Source organism: Mustelus asterias, chromosome 8 (assembly GCF_964213995.1).
Source record: "Mustelus asterias chromosome 8, sMusAst1.hap1.1, whole genome shotgun sequence".
In the NCBI taxonomy this organism is placed as follows: domain Eukaryota; kingdom Metazoa; phylum Chordata; class Chondrichthyes; order Carcharhiniformes; family Triakidae; genus Mustelus; species Mustelus asterias.
The window spans coordinates 99,141,627-99,159,814 of record NC_135808.1 but is presented as its reverse complement, the minus strand read 5'-3'; the positions used below and the strand labels follow the sequence as shown (position 1 = coordinate 99,159,814).

The 18,188-nt window shown below is 42.0% G+C and overlaps 2 protein-coding genes across 2 annotated transcripts in view; both read left to right on the top strand.

Annotated features, from left to right (window-relative positions):
- The window catches only part of cc2d1b (coiled-coil and C2 domain containing 1B), a 417,139-nt gene that overhangs the window by 377,674 nt on the left and 21,277 nt on the right, over positions 1-18,188 (top strand). The gene's annotated exons all lie outside the window — the stretch shown is intronic.
- The window catches only part of LOC144497940 (ras-related protein Rab-3B-like), a 138,570-nt gene that overhangs the window by 116,470 nt on the left and 3,912 nt on the right, over positions 1-18,188 (top strand). Inside the window, exon 4 of the mRNA XM_078219401.1 lies at positions 13,736-13,860. Coding sequence (XP_078075527.1) covers positions 13,736-13,860 — 125 coding nt within the window. The remainder of the gene's footprint in view (positions 1-13,735; positions 13,861-18,188) is intronic.

Below are 18,188 nucleotides of genomic sequence, written 5' to 3'. Positions count from 1 at the left end.
AACAGGTCTTCAAAATGAGGTAATGGATACTGTTCAGCTCATAACACTAGATTTATAGTGACCTTGATGTCTCCGCAAATCCTTACGGGTCCATCTTTCTTTATGACTGGAACAATAGGCATGGCCCATTCACTGATGATGACAGGTTCCAAAACTCCAGTCTTCACTAGCCGCGCCAAGTCAGCCTCCAGCTTTGGCCTAATAGCATTTGGTACAGACCTTGCCTTCAAACATTTTGCTTGGTCTTGGTCTCAAATTTTCAGTTTGACTGTAATGTCCTTCATACTCCCTAATTCTCCATCAGAAACAACAGTATACGTCTTTAAGATTTCTGTGTGGCCTGGTTTCCATCGGTCATCAAATTGATTTTAGTCCAGTTCAATTGAATCTTATCCAGCCATGTATAACCCATCAATGCTGGATGGTGTTTCTTCATCACATGTGGCAAATTTGCCCATTGAGTTGCACAACCACTTCAATGTGGCCTTTTCAAGTTTAGAGGAACCATTTTACCCGTGTACATCTTCATTTCTATTCTTTGTGGCCTTAAGGAATGTGTTTCAGTCTCTCATTGTAGATAGACTCTTGCAGCAGCAAGACTGCTGCCTAGTGTCAACTTCCACCTTTACTGTCCATCCAGCAGTGGAGTAACCCAGTATCTGTTTGTAGTACCAGCAATGGCTAACACATTTAGTGGGATCTAAAGCGCTCTGCAATCACCAGGGGTTTTGGTGAAAAATGTGTTTGCAGAATGTTCACAATCTGTACGTTTTAGTGCTGGCTTTGTCAGGTTGCGCTAAACTATGGAGGAGATTAAAAGTCCCCCCCCTCCTCATCACAGAAAGTAGGTACCATAATATCTTCAGCTATATTGTTTGCCTGCGCAAAATAGTCAAAGCACTTGGTATAAGAGCTCTATTGCTCCCCATTTTCATCAAGGGGTCCCACGATGCTGAAAACTCCCACCAATTTTTCACTTAAGCAGGTTTCCTGTATGCACACTACGCAACCGTGTTTCCAGCAGCTACCTCAATGCTCTTACACAAAAGGTACCTAATCGAGCTTTAGCCTCTTATTTATCATAGCCAGCTCTATAATCTGCTTGCAGCATATTGGTTACTCACGTCCACCTAGCCTGTTAGTCTCTGTAGCACATGTGAAAGTTTTCTTTTTTTAAATTCCGATTTTGTTCCTCAGTTCATTTCTTCTTTCTCGGTGGCTAGCAAGCGCATATCCTTATCACCAGTTTTTGTTGTTCATTAGAGACATGATATGTGGGACAGACTTTGGTTAAAAATGAACTAAGCTTAATAAATGGTACGGTCTCTTTCATGGCTTCTTCTCTTTCTGTTTCCCACGCTAGTTCTATTACATCACTTCCAGTGAATACATTAATACAGCAAAGCTCCAGTGAGCCAATAGGAATAAATACAAATAAAAAAGAAAAAAACAGTGGTAGCTGTTGTTAAAAGTGCAGAACATAGCCATCTCTTTCCAAATACTGACAAAATTCAATTGTTATGAATAAGTGGTAGTAGGCCCAGATTGTCGTCACGACAGACAACCATTTAAATCACCATCTGCCTCCACTCAAGTAGAATTTTGCTAGGCTAAGAGTGTGAACCCGGAGTGTGCAGATTTGGCCAGGTAAGAGGAGGTCTCAACTTGGTGAATTTGTTTGGATAGCCAGGATACCTCTTTGGAGAGGTAAAATACCCCTTTGGATCTGGTCCCAGAACCACTATGCAAGCAGTAGGTAAGGCACCCTTTGGCATTGTTAAATGCAAACATAAAAAGTGCATTAAAATGCATAAACTCATTGGAATTGGCAAAGCCGTCAAGGAACTGTCAAAGGATACTAGTTGAGTTAGCTTGGGGGGTAAGCGCAAAGGGTGGTATGTGGGGGCAATTAGTTGGCATAAGTTTAGTTGGCAATTAGTTGGCATAAGTCCAAAGATGTGCGGGTTAGGTTGATTGGCCAGGTTAAAAATTGTCCCTTAGAGTCCTGGGATGCGTAGGTTAGAGGGATTAGCGGGTAAAATGTGTGGGGGTAGGGCCTGGGTGGGATTGTGGTCGGTGCAGACTCGATGGGCCGAATGGCCTCCTTCTGCACTGTAGGGTTTCTATGTTTCTATGTAAGTTGGTACTGCATTGACATAGGGACTGGCATAGGGGTTATAAAAGGGCCATGATAATGTGGGGGCTGGATGTGAGCATGAGGTGGCATAGGTTGGCATAGATGAGCCATGGAAATTTGTGTGTGTGGGCAGGGGGGGTGGTGGAAGTTGTGGTGTGAGGGGTGGGACCTGGAGGACAGTTTTTTTAAAAAATCTCTTTTTAATAAACTTAAACAAAGTGCTGGAGCACAGAGGAAAGCTTTCCGCCCAGTCCACACTCCTACTGGGCAATGGGCTCACCTTCCAATCCAGCCCATCTCCTGGAACAAAAATCACTACTGTGAGAAGCCATTTTTAAAGGTCGGGTTTGCAGAGTGAAGAATTCTTCCATCTCTGGACCCCCGATCCGGGAGCGAAAACCTGGGCCATAGTGTTTGCAAATTATTTCAGACTTTCATTGTCTGACCAAATATGGTGATTTTCGTCAAAAGACAAACTTGTCTTAAATGGAGCCGAGCTTTTCACTCATTACTGCTAAGACATGAAACAGCAACAATCTAAAATACCAGAAACGAGGTAATATAGCTTTGTACTGGATGAAAAGGGTTAATAATATAATACATCAGACTGTAAACAGAACGGCTGAGAAATAGCTCATGACATTTACTGCAGGATAAGTGTAAAGGTGAATCGTTATTAGGATGTGTAGCGTTCTAGCTCTGAAAAGGTCTTTAATATTACATTTTAAAAGTTAGCATCGATATGAACAATGTGAGCATTAATCATTTTGCATGTTTTTATTACATCATTATCTTAGTTATTAGTAATATTTACTGACATATTAAACATCTATAACTCTGGTAGGTTTGCACTTGAGCTTGATTGGCTGTTTAAATTTAAATGGAGCTTGAGTCTTGTCGGAAATTAATGAATGGATATATGTGGAATATGAAGCTTTAAAAGCTTGCAGCCACAAAACGGAAGGGATGCAGTCACTTAAAGGTAATAATGCAATAATAAAAATGCAAAGTGTTTATCACCAAATGGTTCACATTGATTGTGTATTTTCAGATGGACCTATTTAGAGATAATAACAGCTCTTAACAGTTCAATTGCAAGAAGTTATTTTCACATTTATCCCAACACTAATGATGAGTGTCTGCACATAACACACAAAACATTGAAACCCTTTTCAACAAATGAATGCCACAGTCCTCAGCCTTTGCCAAAACTGGGTTAGGATGAGTTGGTAATGCTGTTGCCTCCGTGTTTTGATGGATGAATCACCCATCTAGTGATTTAGTGATGGGACTCGTTTAGGATGCTGAAAGGAGGTTGATTAGTTATTTGGTAGACTTGACTGGAAGGGGCCTGAGCTAGGAACAGTAGAATTCTGACATGCCAAGTCGCAAAGACTTGACTTGAAGGGGTGAAAGGTATTCCTGGTAGTGAAGTGGAAATGTTCCTCCAAAACCATGTTAACTAACTTGAAGCTGATTGGAGAGGGAACATGACCCCCCTGATCCACCCACTGGGGCAGTTGGGTTGTTTGGCACTTCAGAGGCCACTCCCAGAGGTGATAGTGCAGCATCACTGTCCAGAGATGGCAGCTCTGTTGAACATGGACCATTATATATCACAATAATTATCTCATTCTTTTATCTACAGTGCATGACTGTTGCTCAATAATCCTTACTTACTAGAGTTTTGTTTGTTAATTTTAGTCTGTTTTGAGCTTAGCAGTGTCTGAAATGGATTTCACGTTGTTTCAATCAACGTAATTGATTTATTTCCCAATCCCATTTGACTTCACATGTTTTCTTGAGATGTTTGATGTTCCATTAGTTTTCCATAGATTGAAGTTGTCTGTATTTCAAAATATTTAACCAATTCTCCCTTTCCTTCCTCCTTCTTTCATTCCACTCTGTGCTCAATGGTCATTTAAGTGATTTCTACATGCAGCCAATGATAAGTGAGTTGCTGAGTGGCTGCATATCTGAGCAGAGGATGCAAACTCATGGAGGGCTAACACCATTGAAATCTCTTAAAGGGGAGTTGCAATGTGGCTGGAAGATATACTGGGACAGGTTGCGAAAGAGAGTGTGAGCTAGAAGAACACTGAATGATTACACAACGTGGCAGAAAGAGGGCTACAAGATCTTCTGATGCTGTACTGGAGGTCTTGGTGAAAGGAGTGGAGAGAAGGGGAGTTAATCTATTCACTGGGGAAAGGAGGCCATCCACTAAACTCTCAAAAGATAGTTGGGGTAGATAGCAATGATATTAATGCGTGGAGTGTAGGCCCGATGCAATGTCACAAAGTGGTTAATGTCAGTATGGGTACTTTCAAATGCCATAATCCCATCAAATACGCCACTACCTTCACACACTGGTTAATGCACCACACCTCCATGACTCGCATCTCAAACCTAATATTCATATGCCTCATCTCAGCCTCACATCTTTTGCACTGCTGCATGCCTCACATCCATAGCTTACAGCTTGGACAGCTATTCAACTTGTGACAGCCATATAACCCAAGCACATTGTATCACACTTACTGACATTTCACTGTCTCTTACGGGACAAATCTCGTAGCCCCCTTTTCTGCCATGTTGTGTAATCGTTCAGTGTTCTTTCAGCTCACTCTCTCCTCTGCAACTTGTTCTAGCACATCCTCCAGCCACAATTATAGGTGGTGCACAATCATAGGCAGAACAGTTATCCAGTGAGGCATGGCTGCATGTCCTCACCCCGATGGAAAAGGACAGTGTCACAGCAGACCAGCAGTCCGTCCTCCAATAGGTTACTTGGATTGCTGAGACAGCGCTCGGGGGCTGTAGCAGTGGCCCCATGGAGCACAAACCTGTTCTCCCCTCTCAGGATGACAGGATTCATGCTCCACCACTGTCACCTGACCAGTGCCCTTGCCATTGCCTGTTCGTGAGCTAGTCCAGAGTGCTGCCCATACCGAGGTAATACAATGCAAAGCCAGGCAGGTATCAGTATAACATTGACCGCACAGATGGATACAGCCCACAGCATTTCATTCTGTGTTAGAATGAATCAGAGTTCTGCAATGCAGATATATATTAACACTATAACTCATATTTTGTCATAGATCTAAGGGCTATACTTCTTTTTTCAACCAATATCACAAAATAATAGATTAACTGGTCATTGATATCAAAGCCGTTTGTGAGATTCCATTAATACAAAACAGCATTTTACTGAGTTACTGCATTTCAGAAACAGTGTACCGTGTGAAGTACTCTTGGATTTTCAATGTGATAAAACACCATATAAATGAAAATATCGTTCCTATTTATTATACTTCTCTATAGTAACACCAGTTGCTCAGTTACATTACCCATTTAATATAGAATAATGAATATCCAGTGAAGTAGTAATGGGCTCTAACTCGAGAGTACTTCACGTAACTCTAAAATGAGATCATAGAAACTAGAAGCAGTAGTATGCGATTAGGCCCTTTGAGCCTGCTCCGCCATTCATTTTGATCATGGCTGATGATTGAATTCAATATCCTGATCCCCCCCCCCCCCCCCCCCATTTCCCTTGAACCGTTTAGCTCCAAGAGTTATATCTAATTTCTTGAAATCACACAACGTTTTGGCCTCAACTGCATTCTGTGGTAGTGAATTCCACACATTCACCACCCGCTGGGTGAAGAAATTTCTCCTCCGTTCTAAAAGGTTTACCCCTTATCCTCAAACTATAGCCATAGTTCTGGACTCCCCCACCATTGGGAACATTCCTCCTGAATCTGCCCTGTCTAATCCTGTTGGAATTTTATAAGTTTCTATGAGATCCTTTCTCACTCTTCTAAACTCCAGTGAATATAATCCTAACCGACTTAGTCTCTCCTCATATGACAGACCTGCCGTTCCGGGACTCAGCCAGGAAAACCTTAGCTGTATTCCCACTATAGCAAGGACATCCTTCCTCCGATAAGGACATCAAAACTGCACACGTTATTCCAGATGTGGCCTCACCAATGCCCTATACAAATGCAGCAAAACATCCCTATCGCTATACTCAAATCCTCTCACTATGAAGGCCAACATATCATTTGCCTTCTTTACTGCCTGCTGTACAGGTGTGCTTACTTACAATGACTGATGCACAAGGACTCCAAAATCTCGTTGAGTATCCACCTCTCTCAATTTACGCCCATTCAAGTAATAATGTGTCTTTCTTTATTGCTACCAAAGTGGATAACCTCACATTTATCCACATTATACTGCATCTGCCATGCAGATGCCCCACACTCAGCCTGTCCAAATCATGTTGAAGAATCTCTGCATCCTCCTCACAGCTCACCCTCCCACCCACCCAACTTTGTATCATCTTCAAACTTGGAGATAATACATTCAGATCCCTCTTGAAAATCATTAATATATAACGTGAACAGTTGGGGTCCTAGCACAGATCCCTATGGAACCCCATTAGTCACTGACTGCTAATCAGAAAAATACCCATTTATGCAAATTCTTTGCATCCTATCTGCTAACCAGCTTTCAATCCATTTCAAGACATTACCTGCAACCCCATGTGCTTTGACTTTACATAGTAGTCTGTTATGTGAGACCTTGTCAAAAACCTTCTGAAAGGCTAAATAAACCACATCCACTGGTTCTCTACTAGTTACATCCTTAAAAAATTCCAATAGATTTGTCAAGCATGATTTCCCTTTTGTAAATCCATGCTGACTTTGTCTGATTATACGATTGCCTTCTAAATGCCGAGTCATGAAATCCTTGATAATAGACTCGAGCAACTTCCCCAAAACCGACGTTAGGCTCACTGGTCCATAGTTCCCTGTTTTTTCTCTACCTCTCTTTTTGAATAGCGGGCTTACATTAGCTACCCTCCAATCTGTAGGAACTATTCCAGAGTCCAAAGAATTTTGCAAAATAACCACCAATGGATCGACCATTTCCAGGGCAATTTGCTTGAGGAAAGAACATTGACCAGGACATCAGGAGATCTCTGTCATCTACAAGTAATGGCATGGATCTTTAGAATACACCTGGACTTTTGGTCAGTGCCTTAGTTTAACATCTGTTTTGAAGAACAGCATATAGCAACAATGTAGGATTTTCTCAGTTTGATACTGGAGTGTCAGCCTAAATTGAGTCTAGAGCATCAACTCAAATCCTGGAGCACAGCTTAATCTTCATCTGATTTAGAGACTAGAGTGCTCCCAACTGAGCCAAGGCAACACAGTTGATTCATGTTTACAGTTTCTCATATAGATAAATTGAATCCATTATTTAAGCTAACAAATTGTTTATTAAACTGTGCTTGGCTGTTACAAGTTCAGATCATATATCTACTGAAGCTCACTGGCCACAAATTTTCAGCGATGTCCACAAACAGAGACAAAGTGTGATGGCTACGCCGGGGGGCTTGGAGACCATTTGAAGCAAACTGACCACAGCACTGTGGTACAGGGAACCGTTCAAGTGGGGCGAGAAAAAAGAAATGTAGTCGTAACTGGGGATAGTATAGTTAGGGGCATTGACACTGTTCTCTGTGACCAGGATTGAGAATCCCAAAGGTTGTGTTGCCTGCCTGGTGCTTGGGTTCGGGATATCTCATCTGGGCTGCAGAAGAACTTGGAATAGGAGGGTAAAGATCCAGTTGTAGTGGTCAACGTAGGTACCAATAACATTGGTAGAATAGGAACAAAGGTTCTGCTAAGGGAGTATGAACAGCTAGGAGCTAAATTAAAAAGCACAACCAAAAAGGTAATAATCTCTGGATTACTACCTGAGCCACGAGCTAATTGGCACAGGGTCAATAAGATTAAGGAGATAAATGCGTGGCTCAAAGATTGGTGCGGGAGGAATGGGTTTGAATTCATGGGACATTGGCACCAGTATTGGGGAAAAGGGGACCTGTTCCGATGGGACGGTCTTCATCTGAATTGTGCTGGGACCAGAGTCCTGGTGAATTGCATAACTAGGGCTGTAGGTAAGGCTTTAAACTAAATAGTGGGGGGCGGGTTCAGTTGTATGGAGAATTAGAAAATTAAAGTTAGAGGAGAGGGTAGAAGTGCAAGTTAATGTTGAGGACTTTCAACTAGTTAAAGGAGCTGAGGGCTCAGGAGAGGTTAGTAAAGTTTCAAGACCATGTAATAGAGCAGAGAATATAGAAGGTGGCAGGAATCTAACCTCAGGCAGAGCAAAAAAGGTGACAAGTTTGAGACAGGAGGTGGCCAATGCAGGACTGAAGATGTTGTTCCTAAATGCGCGCAGTATACGGAACAAGGTAAATAAGCTTGTTGCGCATATTGAAATTGGCCGGTATAATGTTGTGGGCATCACAGAGACGTGGCTGCAAGGGGATCAGGGCTGGGATCTAAAAAGGATATGTGTCCTATCGAAAGGACAAGCAGATGGGCAAAGGGTGCGGGAAAGTATTAGGCTGGTTAGCCTGACTTCATTGGCAAGATTTTAGACTCCATTATTAAAGATGAGATTGCGGAGTACTTGGAAGTACATGATAAAATAGGACTGAGTCAGCACGGCTTTGTCAAGGGGAGGTCATGTCTGACAATTCTGTTAAGAGTTCTTTGAGGTAACAAGGAAGTTAGATAGAGGAGAACCAGTGGACGTGATTTATTTAGATTTCCAAAAGGCCTTTGACAAGGTGCTGCATAGGAGACTGTTAAATAAGTTAAGAGTCTATGGTGTTAAGGATAAAATCCTGGTATGGATAGAGGATTGGCTGACTGGCAGAAGGCAGAGAATGGGGGTAAAAGGGTCTTTTTCAGGATGGCAGCCGGTGACTAGTGGTGTGCCTCAGGGGTCAGTGCTGGGATCACAACTTTTCACAATATACATTAATGATTTGGAAGAAGGAACTGAAGGCACTGTTGCTAAGTTTGCAGATGTTACAAAGATATCTAGAGGGACAGTATTGAGGAAGCAGTGGGGCTGCAGAAGGATTTGGACAGGTTAGGAGAGTGGGCAAAGAAGTGGCAGATGGAATACAATGTGGAAAAGTGTGAGGTTATGTACTTTGGAAGGAGGAATGGAGGCATAGACTATTTTCTAAATGGGGAAATGCTTAGGAAATCAGAAACACAAAAAGACTTGGGAATCCTTGTTCAAGATTCTCTTAAGGTTAATATGCAGGTTCAGTCGGCAGTTGGAAGGCAAATGCAATGTTAGCATTCATGTCGAGAGGGCTAGAATACAAGAGCAGGGATGTACTTCTGAGGCTGTAAAAGGCACTGGTCAGACCCCATTTGGAGTATTGTGAGCAGTTTTGGTCCCCGTATCTAAGGAAGGATGTAGTGGCCTTGGAAAGGGTCGAGAGGAGGTTCACAAGAATGAACCGTGGAATAAAGAGCTTGTCGTATGAAGAATGGTTGAGGACTCTGGGTCTGTACTCGTTGGAGTTTAGAAGGATGAGGGGGGATCTTATTGAAACTTACAGGATACTGTGAGGCCTGGATAGAGTGGACACAGAGATAGGATGTTTCCACTAGTAGGAAAAACTAGAACCAGAGAGCACAACCTCAGGCTGAAGGGACGATCCTTTAAAACAGAGATGAGGAGGAATTTCTTCAGCCAGAAGAGTGGTGAATCTGTGGAACCCTTTGCCACAGAAGACTGTGGAGGCCAGGTCTTTGACAGAGATAGATAGGTTCTTGATTAATAAGGAGATCGGGGTTATGGGGAAAAGGTAGAAAAATGGGGATGAGAAAAATATCAGCCATGTTTGAATGGCGGAGCAGACTCGATGGGCCGAGTGGCCTAATTCTGCTCCTATGTCTTATGGTCTTAAGGGAATCATAAATGGGGTATATGAAAGGGGACCTATTGGGAGAGCCCCAACGCCGGCAACCTTTATTGGGGAGAGGTGAGTGAGGAAACATGCCTCCAATGAGGCGTGGGGGTGTCCTAATGCCCATGGAAGGAGGGAGGGGGGGTCTTCAATTTCATTTTCAGATCAGGGACCCTTATGGAGAATATTTCATCACACTCCTGAAGTGCCTCGTTGGTAGAGACGTTGGAGAGCCAGGCGATGAGCTACTTTTTATTCTTTCACTGGATGTGGGCATTGCTGGTTAGGGCAGCATTTATTACTGATCCCTAATTGCCCTTGCAAAGGTGGTGGTGAGCTGTCTTCTTGAACCACTGCAGTTCATCAGGCATAGGTAGGTACACCCACTGGAAGGGTGTTTCAGGATTTTGACCTTGTGACAATGAAGGAAGGGCGATTATAATTCCAACCAAGTATGATCTTTGGCTTGGAAGAGAACTTAGAATCGTAGAATCCCTACAGTATGGAAGCAGCCTGCACCGACAACAATCCCACACAGGCCGTTTTCCCGTAACCCTGCTAATCCCGTTGACACTGAGGGGCAATTGTAGCATGGCCAATCCACCTAACCTGCACATCTTTGGACTGTGGAAGAAAACCGGAGCACCAGGAGGAAACCCATGCAGATACGGGGAGAATGTGCAAAATTCACACAGTCACCTAAGGCCGGAATTTGACCCTGGTCCCTAGTGCTGTGAGGCAGCAATGCTAACCACTGTGCCACCATGCCACCTTATTGCAGGTGGTGGTTTTCCCATGGATCTGCTGCCTGTGTGCTTGTGGGTTCTATAATGGAACTATGGACTAGGTATGAGTTAGGCTACAGTCAGCAGAGTTTTGGATGAACTCAGGTTTATGAAGGGTGGAAGTAGGCCATGAGTACATTGGCATTATTATGTGTGGAGGTAACAAAGGCATAGCTGGGGTAGGTAAAATATTTACTGAAAGTGTACTCATGGTGACAGTTGATTCTTATTTATTTATTAGTATCACAAGTAGGCTAACATTAACACTGCAATGAAGTTCTGTGAAAATTCCCTAGTTGCCACACTCCAGTGCCTGTTCGGGTACACTGAAGGAGAATTTAGCATGGCCAATTCGCCTAAGCAACACGTCTTTCAGACTGTGGGAGGAAACCCACACCGGCATGGGGAGAATGTGTAGGCTCCGCACAGACAGTGACCCAAGCTGGGAATCAAACTCGGGTCCCTGGTGCTGTCAGGCAGCAGTGCTAACCACTGTGACACCATGCCGCTCCATGTCCTCAACAATCTCCCTATAACTCACTGCTTAGATTCACAGTTGAGGAATTAATCAACCATGGCTCAGTTGGTTGTATTCTCACCTGTGTGTGGGATCAAGTCCCACTCAAGCTGACTTCACAGTGAAGTACTAAGAGAGTGCTGTGCTGTTGGAAGTGCTCTTCTTCAGACGAGATATTAAAACAAGGTCCCATCTGCCTTCTCGGATGGATGTAAACACCTCCATGCACAGTTTCAAAGAAGAGCAAGTTATCCACGGTGTCCTGGCTAATATTTATCCCTCAATGAAAATCACTAAACCAGATGATCTGGTTTTTATCACGTTGCTGTTCGTGGGAGCTTGGTTTTCGCAAATTGACATTTCTACATTCCAAAAATACTGCAGGCACTTTGGGATGTCCTGGGGTCATACACAGCACTATTTAAATGCAAGTTTTTCTTTCCTTCAAAACATTACTCAAACCTGAGTCACTGCCTTCAGAAAAATAAAGAGTTGAAAGAAAAATAGCAGTTTTTATCTCAGCATCATAGCAGCAATTATTAAAATGTAAGAAAGCATAAAACAAGAAAAGCCCATTTGATCCACGCACCCATTACTCATTGAAGGGGGAATTCTTCAAATTTTCAGCCTGTCATGAGATTTGTTAATTTTGTACTTGGTGTTTTCTTGTTCTGTTTTTCCTGTCATTAAGGTATTATTTGTGCCTCTCAATCTTTTCTTAATCCTCGTTCCTCCAGTGAGAGCAATTTTAGCTCTTGAAGTTTTTTAAAGTTTATTTATTAGTGTCACAAAGTAGGCTTATATGAAGTTACTATGAAAATCCCATGCTCCTCTTCATCTCGAGTTCTCGACCAAATACAGGTCTGACCCCCATTGCCATGATCTCCTCCATGGGTAGGGCTTTGAGGCAGGTCCAAAATCCACCCCAGTTGGAACAGCCATAGAACCCCATGTTTTTCGCACCAATCTGGTCCACACTGGCCATCCAGCCAACTGAACGAATCAGTCTCCAAAGAGTCTAAGTTTCTGTGGCAACATCCACTTTTACATGCATCGTTATCACTTGGCACTATAGATTGTGATGGTAGAGGCCCAAGTTCTTTCCATCAGATGGCAGATCAGGAATCGCTCCTATTCTTAATGCTTGCCATTGGTGTATGTTGGAAGGATTTATAAATTAATGTTCAAACTGTTTCGCTACATTATTAACATACTTTCCTTGGCAATCAAGTCCTGGCTTGGAACTTGAAGTGATGTGGAGATGCTGGCATTGGACTGGGGTAAACACAGTAAGAGTTTTAACAACACCAGGTTAAAGTCCAACAGGTTTATTTGGTAGCAAATGCCATTGGCTTTCGGAGCGCTGCTCCTTCGTCAGATGGAGTAGATATCTGCTCTCAAACAGGGCATACAGAGACACAAAATCAAGTTATAGAATACTGATTAGAATGTGAATCCCTACAGCTACATTTAAAGATACAGACAATGTGAGTGGAGGGAGCATTAGGCACAGGTTAAAGAAATGTGTATTGTCTCCAGACAGGCCAGCCAGTGAGATTCTGCAGGAGGCAAGCTGTGGGGGTTACTGATAGTGTGACATAAACCCAAGATCCCGGTTTAGGCCATCCTCATGTGTGCGGAACTTGGCTATCAGCTTCTGCTCAGTGACTCTGCGCTGTCATGTGTCGTGAAGGCCGCCTTGGAGAACGCTTACCCGAAGATCAGAGGCTGAATGCCCGTGACCACTGAAGTGCTCCCTCTTGGAACTTGAACACATCGCTTCAGGCTCCAAGGCAGTAGGCTAGATTAATATTCCTTACCTGGCCATATGGTAATGTTCTGCCCTCAGCAAAATCTTCTCATATTGTTTGAATATGGTGAGCAGGAGACTCAACTGAGCACTGAAAGGAGCTACAGATGATTCACCATAATAGGAGCTTTTTGCATTGATCACCCTTTCCATTTGCTTTCTATCGTTAAACCAGTTTTCAATCTAGTTAGCTAATTTCTATTGCCGTCATGAGCATGAGAATGGACCAAAAGGCTCACACGTAGAACTTACTCAAGTTGCTTCTTGAGTCTATACTATCTGCTTCAATGGCCTTTCGTCGTAACTAACTTATGGAAGATAGCTGGAAGCATTTGGAACCAACTGTTGAAATAACTTGACCACCTATTAAAGAAATGGCAACATAGGAACAGGAGTAGGTTATTCAGCTGCTCGACCCTGTTCTGCCATTCATTTCAATCATGGCTGATCTGTTTCTCCGCACAATGGATGAAGGAGAGTTGATATCAAATTTACAATACGAGTTCATTTGCCTGTGGTATGTGACACTTCAAAGCGTGAAACAAATTGTTCCTCTGTGGAAGTGAAAATTATAATGCACGTGGCTGCACTTACAGGGGTGTTTCTTCATAAAATATATATGAAAGGAAGAAAAGGCAATGGGTGATTTGGAAAATTCACTGCTAATTTCTATCACTTATTTAAATAGGGCAACCCAAATCAAAACCTACTCATGGGACAATGCACAAGTCGTCCTTGTGGGAAATAAATGTGACATGGAAGACGAGCGTGTAATTCCTGCTGAAAAAGGAAAACATCTGGCCGAGCAGCTAGGTAGGTGCTCGCTATTTTCCTTCTGAGTAATTTTATGATTTAATAATGTTGATGTTTCCAACTCATTTTTTAACATTGGATGGTTTAAACAAAAATGTGTTCTGAAAGGATATGTTTAGAAGGTTGTCAGCATTTTATTGGCATTTTAACATGTTATATAGTTGTGTTAGGCATAATTAAAATATGTAATTAAGCTTGGGAAGAATTGAATGATGCAGTTGATTAGAAATCATCCCTTTCACCTCTGGGACCTGAGCTTAGTTGATGAGATGAAATTTACTCTCTAGTGACTTAGAGAATACAATGTGCAATGAAAGCCAGAAAGCTAACAATGTCAACCCACAATTTTGTGAGCAAATGACTGTGTGTTCAGGACGAATTTGCAACAAGTTATGAAGTGAGATAATTGAGATGTGTGGCCTGAGAAATGAGGACCATCACTCTGACACATTAGAAGTGCTTGTGTAGTTGGGGAGGTTTATAACTAAAATCTTCACTAATGGCATGTGCCAAAAGTACAGGTATTTCACTCCCCACTTTGAGCACAGACATTCAGGAACCCTGGATAATGTTTAGAGAATCAAGGCACCAGCCTGCTGTTTGGACTATAAAGTAAAATCTCTCTGGTATTTTAAATAGAAAATTGATCATCCACTTCAATAAGCAAGTGTTGATAGTAACCATTTTGCAAGGAGCTACCACTGCCTTTATTATCAATTGATTAATGAGCTACAAAGTGAAAAGTTTCAGAAAGAAAATGAAAGTTAGATATTTTTAAAAGACCATCAGTAAGAATCTCTAGAGTGTCACTAAATAATTCTCACTCAGAATATCTCAATCTTTCATTTTCTGAAAACTAAATGCACTTCAAGGTTTGATTCAATAATTATCTTGTAAATACTTTCCTATACTGGTTACGCTTTGGAAAATGTAACAGGAAAAGTCCGTGCACTAACAATGAATTTTCAATATTAAAAAAACAACTACAGAATGCAAAGTCATCAAGTAAAGCAGTGCTTTCTATCTTTATAAAGTTTGAAATCAATCAAGCATCTTCATTCTAAGAATTATTATCTGTGAATATGCATATACACACACACACACACACACACACACACACACACACACACACACAGAAATATAACTCCCAATATTATTCAAGAGCTTTTGTTACTGAAGAGCCACTCAAATAAAACAAATAACTTACATTGCAACCTACATATCTTGAATGTTATATGTAACCTTGCCTGTCTGGATGTCCCTTCAGTACTTTAGGGTTGAGTCAGGATTTTTACTGCTCCTTTAAACAACTCTGTTCTAAGTACGGCTCTGCACTCTAGAAATAGAGGATGAAGACTAGGTTGAAGGCATGATCAAAGCTATTTCCCCATGTCTAGACACTCGCACTGTTAAAGTTTACAGACCAAGAAGATCCTATTTAGGTCTTGCAACAGAACACAAGCTAGAAAAAGTGGAACAGTGAGCAGTGATTTGCCACAACTAATAGTCCAGAGCTTTCAATAAATAAAAGTTGACTCATCAAATAAAGTCAATTCAGACCTGCCTTTTCTCCCCTCTTTCAAGGCTTCTGTCAAGATCTTTCGTGAAACATTCCTCCATCACTGTCCAAGTCTCAAAAGTCAAAAGCATATATAGAAATGAACCCATAACTTTATGTAATTGAATTGAGTGATAAAAATTGAGATATATTAATAGTACAAATTCTCACCTGCTCATGTATTAACATGTTTAGCCAACAGATGTACAAGCTGTGGATACTGAAACTGTCTACGTATGGATATGTCAGTGTTTGGTACCAAGAGTCGGCATCATTTTGGATTTGCTTGCAATTATTCTGTTCAATAAATATTTGATATCTTCCTGTACCTATGGTACCTTCAGTGAGGACTTCAGTGTTCCATATGGATTTTGGAATGAAGCCATCAGAACTTACTCTTCAATGTGTCCATCGCCAGTAGAATGAGTCGGTAACAATAAAAGGATGTTTCAGCTGATTAACTTGGCGTGCGTGTGTGGAGGGAGACAGAAATCAAAACCAGTGCAATGTGTTACAGAGGAACAAGCTATCCTCTGAAATATTTCTTCACCTCCATGTGATGTTATTCTCATACTTAATAATAGTTGGGCAGATTTTAAAGACCATCTGTTCAGTAATTCTGTTTTTAACCATCAGCTAATTTAGCAGTAAGAAATATAATTAAAAAGTTGTTCCAATTCCCATAGAGATTGGTAAGTTTTGAAAAAGAGATGAATTTCCTTGTGACTGATGGAGCTGAAATACAAGGGTTTGTGTTGTAAGACTTTAACTGTAACAATCAACATCGATCAAATATTACTTAACAGGCATTTGATACATCAAACTAATGAAAAGGTACATTTTCATCAACTACCTAAGGCAATCAAAATATGTCTTATGAAAGGCTTTCACAATGTACCACATTTCTAGCAGAGATGTAGCTTTACAGGAACCATCCCACAATCACTTCCAGCACCCCAGCAGGGTTACTTCTTCCAGGCATGTCGGGTCAAAACTTCTAATATCCTTTGGCATAACCATGTACATTTTTGCATTAGAGAGTATAGGTGTGGAGCTGACTCCAGTCTGGGTCTTTACCCATCTCTATTCACCTCTATACTGACCCTGGCTTTGGATCATGTGCCTTCTTGCATCACTGGGTGGGCAGCACTGTACTCAGTCCCACATTAACCCTTTATGTACCAGACCCTATTGTTACAGTGACAACCTGGCAGTTGTGATTGAATTTCATTTTTAACTTTTATAATTCTTCAGAGGACAACCTCCAACTTGAGATGCGCACACGTTGTCCTATACCTTCATTGGTACTGACCACCACCCCCACTTGCCCACCCAGAGCCCCTCGCTCTTCAATTATCTCGGTTGGCTGTGGAGCCTGCCCACTCTCCTTAATTGCCCACCTCCTCCTCAGTCTCCCCTGAGGTCCAGCCAGCGGCATTTCTGGGTTTCCAAACTATTTTTCATTTTGATGGTCAAATCAGGACCCAGGAACGAAAATCCAGCTCAAAGAGTCAAAATAGTGCATGTGAACACACTATGTAGCTCAACTGACAAATACAGCATGCGTTTTGTTTCTGAGTCACACAAACCAGGATGCATGTATGTTTGATCTTGTACCTCTGCAGAGTTAACTGACCTCTGCCTGTTCAGTCTGGAGTCTCTGCAATGGTCTCAACATCCCTGAGTTAGGAGGAAAAAAGAAACAAGAGTGGAATTTATTGCTGGGAAACGTCCCGTGAGACCGCTTCTAGAACATGATATTGAAAGAGGTCAGGATTGGGGGCTAGCTATGATGTCTCCCTTTATGAATACCTGACATAAGTAGTTGTACACATGTAGTATGGCCACTTGAATGAGGTACTAACAAGGCAACCTGGATATACAGTTAGCATAAGTCACTGTCTTCAGGAGAAAAAAGAAACAAAAGAAAGAAAATAGTTCAAATGAGATGCAATTGTGACATTTATTTGTGGACATGTGACCTATCGGTGTGTTGTAAGTGAAAGAGATTGTATGGATATAATGAGGCCATATTTATGTGGTCTCAGCTGGTTTTTATGCTCCATTCAAGAGTCCTGCCACTGGATGACATGAAGTAGATACAAACAGCATATCCTGCTATTCCTTACTCCCTCATCTTCTTCACTAACTTCCCCATAAGTGCACTACTGATGCTTTTTGAGTTTATTCGTGACTTCAATATTTATGACCCCCAGGTTTGGACACCCCCAAAGTGCAAACATTTTCTCTGTTTTTTTAAATTCAGTCTTGGAATGTGGGCATCATTAAGGTCAACATTTTATTGCCCATCTCTAATTACCCTTAGAGAAGGTAGTAATGAGCTGTCTTCATGAACTGCTGCAGTCCAACTCGCGTTGGTGCATCCACAGTGCTATTATGAAGGGAGCTGCAGGATTTTCACCCAGTGTTTTGCGGCGACCCACCATTGGCTGGCGTCGGGATCTTCTGTTTCCCCTGCTATCAACAGGTTTCCCGTTGTGTGCACTCCTCACCGCGGGAAGGGCAGAAAAATTCTGGCCATAGTTCCAAGTCAGGATGGTGTGTGACTTGCAGATAATGATTGCATGAATCTGTTACCCTTGCCCTTCCAAGTGATCACAGGTTTGGAAGGTGCTGTCAAAGGAACTTTGTCGAGTTCTTGCAGTGCATCGTGTAACCAGTGCGCACTGCATCCACTGTGCATCAGTGTAGAAAGGAGTGAATATTTGGGTGGTGAATGGCCAATCAAGCAGGGTGCTTTGTCTGGGAT